At 42.5% G+C, this 12099-nt stretch overlaps 1 protein-coding gene across 1 annotated transcript in view; it reads left to right on the top strand.

The window, feature by feature from the left end:
* Positions 1-12099, top strand: part of LOC135879668 (EF-hand calcium-binding domain-containing protein 6-like) — a 90774-nt gene that overhangs the window by 40580 nt on the left and 38095 nt on the right. The window contains exon 12 of the mRNA XM_065405719.1: positions 1127-1237. Coding sequence (XP_065261791.1) covers positions 1127-1237 — 111 coding nt within the window. The remainder of the gene's footprint in view (positions 1-1126; positions 1238-12099) is intronic.

The raw sequence follows: 12099 nt of genomic DNA, 5'->3' as shown, positions 1-12099 counted from the left end.
CTGCACGTGAGAATCAACCAGAGCCTGATTCTTGCAGATCCTCAACCTGTGTAAACTGTTGTAGCTCAACTGAAGTCAGTTTTCACCATCTGAGAATCTGGCCCTATGGTCTGAGAGAGTGTGTTGTTTTTTCTCAGATTGACAGTGTATTGACATTGCATCAGCAATACTGAGGTGTAAATGAAACTAAGTGACACTAAAGAAAAACTAAATCTTCTCAGAGCAAGTGCAAGAAACAATTGACTCTGCCCCTCTCCATGGACTTCCTGACAAATAAACCAGGTCAAATAGGCTGATTTTGTACTGTGCATTTTCTCCTTGCTCCAAATGTTTGTGAGTCAGAACTCCCTAAAAATAAGCTCCGTGGAGTTTAGAACAAATGATACCCTCATTTCTTGAGTTATGTAAAGTGGCAGAGGGTGATGATGAAAATCAAAACAACAAATAAATGCTTCGTTTAGTGTATGCTTTCATTGCCTTTGCAAAAGGAAAGTATATCCCCCCAAAAGTCAGCTGTGTCTTATCAGCTTTGCAAAATGATGAATGAATGCCTTGTTCATTACTATTGCTTAAGTCATTCCTATTTATGCCAGTATTTGGAGGATTATGTTTTGATTGTTCTTGAGAGATGAAAACACTTTCTTGCTGATGAATAAACACTGCCACTTTTTAAATATTTGTATGCAAAATGTCTTTAAAGCTATTATGAAATGCTTTCCAAAAGCATTAAGAAGCTGTTTTTCGAAAAGCCACTTTTTCTCTACATTTTCTTTCATGCTAAACAGTCCAAATGAAAGGCCTTTCAGAGTTAACTAGTTTAAGCAATACCAGTGTTTTAGTGTAATGAATAACTTTTTATAGAGGACAATTGCACAGAGTTCAATATGCTAGTATTTCTATTTCTGTGCCCCACCAATGCGGGATTCTGTGGTAGAATTTCTTTCTTCGAGAAAGCTGAAGCGATCAAAACCCTGATTAACCTCTGATATTCACGTGGTGCTCTTGATCTTGAGGACCGAAGCAATAACAAAGAGTTAATGGCAGCCATATGCTATGGGTATTGTGGGTACTGTTGACCCAAATGTGAACTCCGTGAGTGACTGCTGCTAACTGCTGTTTGTTTCAGGTTTGGCGTGGAGATTACTGATGAAGAGTTTGAGCTGCTACTTGACAGAATCCCCCTTGATGAAGATGGAAATGTCAGATACCCCCAGTTCATGGCCATGTTTGATTCTCGGTACTCAGCTTATACATTTTATTTCTCATTTGTTAGTAGAATTTTTTTGTTTAATCTAAGAGGCTTACATAAGATTGCTAAACAGGCTTGGATTTCGTAAATGTGCTCCTTTATTTCATTCATTTGTATTTCATATATATAATATGCTGATAATACTTAAGACTAGGTGATACTATCATCACATCTTATTTATAACTTAATTGCTCTGTAAATACTTATTAATTAGTTACTGTATTATGAAGAATACACCATTGAGGTAAATAGTTGCATGTGATATATCTAGTGCTAAGGAATATGCTAAACTTGTAAGTACAAACTAATGATTTCTAAAACCAGTCATAGATGCTTTTAATATCTATGTAAGAACATGTTGCATTTGCAGATACTATATATAGTTTGGAATGCTTTTGAGCGGGCTAGTTGCTTTATGGAGATTTTTTTTCTATTCAACCTCTTAAGGCCCAGATATGGATCGAGTTTAGGTTAAAAATGATATTTGAGACACATGGTGATATTTTATTGTTGAAAATTAGGGCCTGATCCTGAAAACCATTAATCATGTGAGTAGCACTGTAGAAGTTAATGGGATTACTCAAGTGAGGACTACTTGTTGGAGTAAAGTTTTGAAGGACTAGTCCTTAAATTGGAATAGAAAGTGACCACAACTTGACTCTGGGATGGGAAAAGCAAGATTTATTTTCAATGAATTGCTTAAAAGGTTAAGATCCAATCCTGCAGTCCTGGTGTACATCAAAATCCTAAATTTTGGATGTGCAAAATCCACAGGATTGAGACCCTATACTGGGCCAATTATTAAAGGTGCCTTTTATATTCAGACAATAAATATATATTTCCCGTATCTTTTTTTATGAAAAGTTGTGTATGTGGGGGTAAACTTATAAATGACAACCTCACTTGTGCATATTACATGTTGGGCATTTGTGCTCACATTTCACAAAAATGTACATGCATGTTTACATTTGTTTGTGCTGTTTAAATAATCTGAAATGTGCACGGGCCATTATTAGAATTTGTTCCCACAATATCCACCGAGGCCATGGGATTTGGAGGTGCAAATTCTAACACTCGCATGCATATGTATATGTTAGAGCTATTTAAAAGTAATGCCCTATTATTCAAGTTTTAGCAAGTGTTTACACCTGCATACTTCAAGTGCAAGTCAGGATACACCCAGTTTTGTGAGCATATACATGAAGGCCAGGTCTAAGGTTTTGGTGAGAATTTATCTTGCATTGTATTGAAACCATATGTATTACTAAAGTGCAATTTATACACTGCAAACTTGGCCAATTTTCACATCTCTTTGATCCCACCTCCTCCTCCCTACTTAGAGTAAATCTACACCACAGACACTACAGCAGCACAGCTATGGTGCTGCAGCTGTGCCACTGTAGCGCCATGGACACTTGCTGCAGTGACGAAAGGGGGGTTTCTGTTGCTGTCGTTAATCCACCCCCTCAAGAGTCGGTAGTTAGGTCAATAGACATTTTTTTTAGCATATTGTTTACTCCTGTTGCCAAAACTTTCTCTCCAGTTCCCAGTCATATATATCCTTCAGTCTAGTGTCAGTTCATGCCATTCCATTGAATCTTTTCCCATCAAAGTAATTTAATGGTCACTTCTTAATGATGTCTAGAGGCCTCGTCTCCATTTTTAATCCTCCTTGTTATCTTTCATACAGTGGACCAACACTTTCCCCTCAAGTCTTCTTTCCAGACTTCTGGAACTCTTGCCTCTCCTGGTTCTCCTCTTTTAATTTATTTATTTATTTTACTGCTCTATTAGCATTGCTTTCTCACCTTCCTCCCTTCCCTTTTGGTAGCTGTCCCCTAGTGGTCTTTCTTTGGTACTTTCTCTTCATTCACCCCTAGTGTGAACTGATGTACTACTCTTGTTTTAGTTTCCACTTACATGTTCATGACTCTCAAATCTATATCTCTACCCCAGATTTCTCCTGCTCCATCTACGCTTCTATCACCTCTTGTATCTTTGGTATTTCCTCAGGGGAATTAAATATGTCTAAAAAGAGACTTTATTTCTTTCCCCCTATTTCTCTGTCTCTGTTAACAATACCACTCTCTCTTTCTAGCCACTTAAGCTACAACCTAGGGTCATCTTTGACTCTTAACTTTCCTTCACTCCTCACAAGAGCTGTCCAAATAATTTTTTTTTTATTTTTATTTTTTTTTTGGTTTGCTGGCCCTACCAAAAATTTAAAAAATAAATAAACTGATTTAAAAAAAAATTGGGTTATTTGAAAAGTAAAAAAACCCATTCATTTCAGGGCAGATGAAACATTATGTTTGACCTGAAAAGAAACATTTAGGTTTGATATTTTTACATATTTTTAATACAATTGAAATTACTTTCAAAATAAAAATGGCTTCAAATTGAAAAATCAAAACGTTTAGTTTTTAAAATGTCTAAATGAAATGTCTTGATTCATTTCATTTTCAGTATTCCTTTTTCCACCCAAGACAGTGAATTTAATATGAATTCTCAAAATGTTTTGACACAGATTTTCAGAATGATGTGAATCTGAATTTTTTGGCCAAAAAACAAAACAAAACAAAAAAGTTTGGTCTGAAAAATTTCACCCAGCTCTGCTCCTCACATCCAGGCTCTCATCAAATCCTGTTTCTGATCCCTGTCCATCATCTTCACGATCCAGGGGTGAGTTCACACCTATCAATCTCAATAGGGCTTTAACTTAACCTATAACAAGTTTTGGCCAGCTTATAACAACCTCGGCTTTGTTCATCATCCTGATGAGACCTAAAATGGCATCCCAAACAGATGTGACAAATGTTTAACTATTTACATATGTACGTCTATCATGATAGTTTCACATCACCAACCTAAAATAATTTTATTCACACCAAAATACCTTTGGGACTTTTCTCTTGCTGGGTTTCCATTCACTTGCCAATCAGGCCCTGAGGAGCATCTGTTGTTTCTGTAGAATTTGCTGGCTGAGGCAGACCCTGCCCATTCTTATTTGAGTGATGGATTCATCTCTGTAACAGCTTTTCCAGTCTCAACTTCCATTGCTATATTCTCAGATTCAAGCTGAAATTCTCTTCCCCTTATGCCACCTTAGATAGTCCTTATGGACAACCTTGGGTTTAGTCCTGGGACCCAACTGTATCTTTTACACCACCTAAGTTATTTGGGTCAGTGCTGTGTAGGGTCCCTCCCAAGATTGATCCAGTTTAGGGCTTGTACCCTTGTTTCTTCTAGGATTGTGGAATCAGACTAGGTCCCCCCCTTTTAAAAGTTTCCCCACATGGCCTTACATCCTACAGCCTGTTCATTTTTTAGGAGCAGAATCTTAGGTTACAGCCCCAAGATTCTTTAGCCAACAGACTCAAAAAATTTTCCCCTAAGGTCACTGTGATGGGCTTAACCTACAAGGCATCTGGGTGGGTAATTAACTAATTGCCTTCTGGCCAGAGGAGGTGGAGCTAGGCCTTATAAGTAGGCTGGGGGAGCTCAGTTGGATTGAGACTGCAGAGGAGCAGGTCTCTCTGGTGGGGAGAGACCGCCCTGGCTAAAATAGGGTTTAACAGTCAGGAAACAATGGAAGAATACTACCACAAGAGCAGGCTAGGCTCCTACAGGGGAAACCCTTAGGTAGGGCTAACCAGAGAACTACATCGTAGCCTGAGAGGGGCAGAAGGGGTAGTTTGAAGATTTGGACTTTCATTTGGACTTGTACATGTTATCCTGGAAGGGGGTTAGACTTTCATGTGACTTGGCTGGAGGGCATCCCCTCTAGAAAGGCCCCACCTTCTCAGACCTCTCAATGGACTTTATTGTTGCGTTACCATGCTCCCAAAGGCACTCAGTTATCCTGACAATAGTGGACCTCCTGACCAAGATGGTCCATTTTATTCCCTGGCTCACTGTTCCATCTGCCTGTGAAACCACACAAGCCTTCCTGGAGCACAGAATCTGCACATGCATCATTTCAGATCAAGTCCCCAGTTCGGTTCTGGCAAGAATTTTTCTCCCCTCACCTCAACAGCCTATCATCTGCAGACAGTTGGCCACACTGAAAGGGTCAGTCAGATCCTGGAGCAGTACCTTTGCTGTTGCCTGAATTTCCATCAGGGTGATTGAAACATTTAGTGGAGTTTGTGTACAACAACTCAAGCCACACTTCAACTGAATGGACTCCATTCTTTGCAAACTTTGGTTTTCACCCCTGATTCCATCTGGAGCTGCTCAAAGGTTCAGCCATACCAGGGGGCCATGGAACTGGTACGGCACATCCAGCAATACACCAGGAGCTCAAAGAGCATTTACTTGCCACTAAATAAACATATAAGCACTATGCTGATAGAAAGCAACAAGCCCCTGCCAACCTTCCTTATGTCTGGGGATAAGGTTTGCCTCTCGACTCAAAACCTGAAAACAGACAATATGTGATCGAAGCTTGACCATCAATACCTGGGTCCTTTTTGGATCACTGAACAAATAAACCCAATGGCCTACAAGCTTCAATTCCCAGAATCACTCAAGATTCACTCCATCTTTTATGTTTCTCTCCTCAAATCATTCATTGACAACCCTTTTCTCAACTGGGTAGATCCACCTCTACCCCCAGTAATTGTCCACAGGCAGTGGGAATATGTAGTCCATCAGGTCCTCAACTCCTGACGCATTGGGGGAAGCCCCAGTTTCTAATAGACTAGAAGGAGTACGGGCTAGAAGAGAACCAGAAAGAAATGTTCACCCTTCTGATCTCCTGTAGGAATTTCACCAAAGGTGCTGTGACAAACCAGGGTCGAGGGCCCCTAGGAGGATCTCTCAGTGGTCTTGGTTGCCTAGTAACCTATTGAGCTCAGTGGGGCCCAATAAACTCACACTAAGTGACTGTGCTCCCTGATTGATCAGAAGAGCCAACAGATCATCATTTGAGCCCTGTAGCAACAGCAGCACAGTGGCTGCTCAATGCATTCCATGCCCACAGCTGCACCAGACCTGCTTCCTGTCCAACTCTAGTCCCTGCCTGCCTCCGAACTCCTGATTCCTAACTCCTGGTTCTGACCTCTGGCTTGTCTCCAGACCACGACTCCAGGGCCCACTACAGGAATTAGCTCTATTACTGTGGCTCAGTTCTCCAGCCACAGCCAGCCTACTGCTGGGCCTTCTAAGCAGGAGAATCCAGCCTCCTTTCCAGTCTTTTCCCCCGCTGAGCTCCCTGTGTCTACTTATAAGGACTAGATGCTTAATAGATCATCACCTTGCTTTGTCCCCTCTGTTGAGAGGGGGGCTAAGCTATCAATCAGTTACCTGACATCTGTGGAGTCTCTCTATAGTTGTTTTTTTCCCCCTTTCCTTTTTACCTTCACAGAAAGTTTCCAGGTGTTACAGGGCAAGTCTCAATTCTCTGCTTCTAATGTGGGAAACTGAAGCACATAAAAAGATTATGCCCCCAATTGGGATATGACTACCGTGGTTTCAGTGTTGCTAAGATTTGTGGTGTTTCTCAGGTCCAGGAGAACCATAGTCCTGGGAGTTTTGTGGTAATGAGCTGAAGAAGAGGGCAGAGGATGAACGGACTTGTAGGCTTTGGGTGTGGTCAGACCCTGGTCAAGTGGGATCTCATCCCCACTGAGTCCTTGCGGGCTCACCATCCTGTTCATATTTTGGACTTAATTAGTTGCTGGAATTGCATTCACCCGCTCAGACTGGGGTAGATTGGGAGTTGTGGACAAGCTATCATAGCATGGGATTGGAAACACTTCTGAGCCCTTCTGGAGACACAGCTTGGCAAATTGTGTCTAGCAGAGCAAGGGAAGCTGGAGAAGGAATGCTGAGGATGCCTGGGAGCTCTTCCCCATGGTCTACTCTGACGTCCTTGAGACTTCTTCCATGTTTCTCAAGTCTAAATGAGATAAAAGTGGAGAAAGTTTGACCTATCTCGAACGGAAACCAGAGGAGGAAAGTCAGACAGTCTCTCCTAGCCCAGACAGGCTCTCTGAGCCACAGGAGGTGAGAGCAATTTGAATCGGTCATCCTCTAGGTCCAAGAGATCAAGGCTTTCTGACAAATTCTGTGCTTCAGAACCAGGGAATTTGTATGGCGTGGTTGTGGATCAGTGAAGATGAGGTGCACTAGGAAGCATATTGGCAGTCGTAAACAGGGTCAGAGCTCAGAGATAGTTACTTAGTTTCCCCATTCTGAGTTACAGAATGAAATTTTGTAACAAGATCATCTGCAGTCAGCAGGGAAATTCTGAGTCCAGGTGTTGGTGCCTAAACCACCACAGACGCTACTTCCAGGCTTACCTATGCCATACTGTCAGCTGGACACCTTGGAAGGGAAATGGCCCTTTGAGAGGCTGCTTCTGCAGTTTTACTGGCCTGGCATTGAACAAGAAACCACCATCTTCTGTTGCCTCTTGAAGGTAGCCCCATGCACCTAACCACAGTAGCCCTTGAAAAGATTGGGATGGATGTAGTAGGGCCAGTAAAGAAGAATATTATATTTTAGTAATAACAGATTATGCTATACAATATCCCAAAGCCATCCCACTACAAGCCACCACAGCAAGAAACATAGCTAGAGAATTAATTCAGATATTTTAACCGGTGAGGTTGCCCTCTCAGAGTCTTACAGCCCAGGATCCTAAATTTACATGACACTTATTCTGACAGTTTTCGTATCTGCTGAAAATCAAGCCTGTACAGACCTCAGTCTGCCATACCCAGCTATTTGATATTCCAAAAGGGTGGGCAGAGCCTGCCAGGAACTCAAAGCCCCTCCCCTCAGTTGAGGGGGAGAGGTGTTCCAGGACTGGGAATCAAGTGATTCTGTTGGACAAGAGAAAAAGAGAAAAAACAGAAATGGAAGTGAGGGTCAGAGGTGTAAAACCAGGGTACCAGCTGGGGACACTGAGCAGAGAGCCCCAGACAATGCCCACTGCTCTGCAAAGGAGTCAGTAGATGCCACACAGAACTCTGGCTGGATATGTGAAATGACCCAGGAATGGATGTGCTACTCCCAGGCTGATGAGCTAGTGGAATGTTTTAACAGAACCCTTAAAACCATGTTAGGAAGAATGAAGAGTTTGAGGTTAAAGACTGGGACAAGATTTTGCCTTATCTACTCTTAACAGTGAAAGAAATCCCCCCAAGCGTTCACTGGCTTTCCCCATTGAGTTATTAGACAGAAGGTAACCTTAAAAGTACTACCCTGATCCAGATGCCTGGGACCTTACTGGACCCGTGCTACGAGTGTGCTACAATAATAAAGAATGGACATATCTGACATTATCCAAAAAAGTTAAAGCCTTAGGGGGGAAAAATCCTTTGAACAAAATTCATTCAGAACTTGCGGCTGTCAGTGTCTTGTGCCACTAATGGATTTATTTAGAAAAAACAGTCTCTAAGCAGATCCACTGTTCCTAGCAGTCATTTGTACAAGTTGAGTCCTGTGCAGTTTAGACATCAATAGAGTATTTAGTTCACAAACAGATGCCTCCAGGATCCTCTTGCAGTCATACCAGCGCCAGGAACACTAAGTCCTCTACCTCAGTAGGAGACTCTTACCTCAGGAAAGCAAATAATTTGCTATGAAATAAAAATGCCTGGTGATCCCCTGGCCATAGGGGCATACCAGTTATCCCCTGGGGTCTTCTTTCATCCTAGTCACAGATCATGTACCCACTGTAACACATTGGATTCCTCTCTTCTGTGGCTTTGTGCAGAAGGTACTTTGTAGGGATTTAGGTGCAGGGCCAGGGTGCAGGAGGGAGGGTAGCAGGGGACTTGCTGCTCTCTATATCACCATCCTTTACTAGTGGCACAGATATCTAAGCTGATATCCTAGCAAGAGTTAATGCTGCTTAAAACAGTATTAACTCCCTCTGGGTGCCTTCTGCAGTTGCTATTTAGCATGCAGAAGGGGACCCTGCCAATGCGCGGCAGCAATGGTGCAGGGCAGAGGGGCAGCTATCCTCATGAACACTCCTGCCTTTAATCATCTGGTGGGTCCCTTCCCCACAGATCTGTGGAACCTCACTTTCTCTGGATTCTTTCTCTGGATTCTCTGGATCTGTGGCACCTCACTTTCTCTGGATTCTTCTTTTCTCTGGATTCTCCCCCCTTGAAGGGATAATTTAAGGAAACTCCAAAAGAGAGAAACTTCTGAGCTTCAGTTCATTTGCAAATTTGACACCATCAGCTCAGGATTAAACAAAGACTATGAATGGCTAGCCAACTACAAAAGCAGTGTCTCCTCCCCTGGTGTTCACACCTCAACTGCTAGAAGAGGGCCTCATCCTCCCTGATTGAACTAACCTCGTTATCTCTAGACTGATTCTTGCCTGCATATTTATATCTGCCTCTGGAAATTTCCATTACATGCGTCTGACGAAGTGGGCATTCACCCACGAAAGCTTATGCTCCAATACATCTGTTAGTCTATAAGGTGCCACAGGACTCTTTGTTGCATATTTCAAGGAACCACTCAAGGTGACACCCATCCAGTCACAGGGGGAAAAGGAAGGACACACCAACTCAAAATGGCACCAGACCTCGCCAGAACAACAGGTGCAAAACCTGCAAACATATCAATGCTACAATGATCAACGCCTCCCACAACACACCTTTCAAGCTCCCTGGGTCCTATACATGCCTATCACCTCATCCAGTGCACTAAATGCCCCAATAACAACTATATGTGGGTGAAACCAGACAATCACTACACTCTTGAATGAACTCACACAAGGAAATGATAAAAGACAAAAACACCACATCACCTGTGGATGAACAGTTTTCACAAAGCGATCACTCTATATCTTACTTAGTCCTCATTTTCAAAGGAAACTGGCACAACACTTTCAAAAGACGAGCCTGGGAGCTTAAATTCATAACTTTGCTAGACACTAAAAATGATGGACTGAATAGAGACACTGGATTTATGGCTTATTACAACAATCTGTGACCCACTAACAATGCCCCCTATGACTAGAATGGTCCTTGAAGTATGTGTTAACAACTTATGCTAAACAATCTGTTCCACCTTGATTTAGCTGTGACACTCTGAGTATATTTCCCAGACCTGAAGAAGACCTCTGTGTAAGCTCGAAAGCTTGTCTTTTTCACCAACAGAGGTTGATCCAATAAAAGATATTGCCTCACCCACTGGTCCCTCTAAAGGATGGATATGTCATTATTATTTATATATTTGTATTGAAGTAGCACCAGTCAGGATTGGGGCCCCATTGTGTTAAGACTATAGACAGAGATGACATAAAAATAGCCCCTATCCCAAAGAATTTACAATCTAGCTAAATCCTTGTAGTTATCTAAGACAAGTCATTATAGCATCCAACCAGCAGCTAAGGCCCACATTAGAAATCAGAGACCTGCTGTGACAAGAGACAGGAATGACCAGGACAATGGCAAAATTTCAGTTTTCTCAGCCCTGCCTGAGAAGGAGCTAAGACTAGAGGTCAGATACAAGTTAAAGTATATTCCCATTCCTCCCTCCTCGAACTCACCCCCCCCCATAGGAAGTGAACGTTCTGATTGCCACCAGTCCCCACACACGTGGATTTCCTGCTTCTGATTTGTAAGTCACACAGAACCAAGCATTCCAATGCATTTTGGTTCCTTCTCTCTTCTGCAGTCTCTGCTGAGCCTAAGTATCAGGCAAGCATAATACAACTTTATTTACAACATCTTTCATTTTTTTTAACTGGTTCCAAAGAGCTTCACAGAATTAAACAATACAATTATAGCATTACTTTAGATAGAAAAGCAGAAGGATGTTTTCCAGTGCAATTTGAAATGTGATGAAGACTTGCTGAGGCAGAAGGACACACAAGAGTGTTCCAAGCATCAGGAACTGCGGAGGAAGCTTATGCACCCGCAGAGGAGAGATTATGTGGGAGCAGTGAGGGAAGTAGAAAGACAAGGTCAATGAGAGAGGCTGGAGTAACGTCATGAAGGGTTTTACATCTAAGGATAGTTTTCAGTGGGACCTGAGGCGTGCAGGCAGCAAATGGAGATGTTTGAGGATAAAAATGATGTGGTCCTGCTTCTTTATAAATATGAATGTGGGCAACAGCATTCTGCACACACTGGAGTCCAGAGAGCTGGTATATGGAGAGGTCATAAGCAGGGCCAGCTTTAAAACACGAGTTTTCTCTGCTGTAGGAGAAGTAGGGCTGACCTCCTTGGGCTAGGTAGGGTTCATGCTACGTTTACCAATATCTGGAGACTTATCCTCTGAGAGTTGTCTTAAATATACCAGAAGCCTGGGGCTGGAACGTTTTTGTCTGCTAAAGGCTTTTGTGTGCATTTTGCTGAATTTTAGGTTATTTAACTGCAGATTCCAGCGTATCCATCATGAAATAATTTATCAAAACAGCCCTCCCCCCAAATTTACAGAGATCTGAGATGGTTTGTCAGGGAAATACCATAACACACAGGCGCATAAATGAATGGAATCGGATTAACTAACTTTAAAGTGTGCCTTTTCTAGCTTTCCTCGTCCTTCCATTTCGTTGATGCCTCTGTGTCTGCCCCTCTCGGTGGCAAGTTTCACCTTTTTAAGCTCCCTTTCTCCAGGTGGCACATGTTCTGCAGGTATGCCTAATTGGTTCTGCCTGAGTGCAGGAATGCTCATTAGTCTTTCTAATCAATGGGAGGGGAGGTGTGATGGCCTCCTTTCTGCCAGCTTCCTACAGCTCACCCAATTCTGCCACAAAGTTGTTGCCTGTTCTACTAGGTGGTTGCATTGGTTGCTCAGTAGAGGAGCCATGTTCATTTCAGGGAGACTGGGAGCCCACTTGCAGTAGCCCTAGAACAGTTGCCCCCTACGAT

This window comes from Emys orbicularis, chromosome 5, assembly GCF_028017835.1.
Source record: "Emys orbicularis isolate rEmyOrb1 chromosome 5, rEmyOrb1.hap1, whole genome shotgun sequence".
Taxonomy (NCBI): domain Eukaryota; kingdom Metazoa; phylum Chordata; order Testudines; family Emydidae; genus Emys; species Emys orbicularis.
Note: the sequence above shows the minus strand (reverse complement) of the source record. Positions and strands in the feature narration are given on the sequence as shown.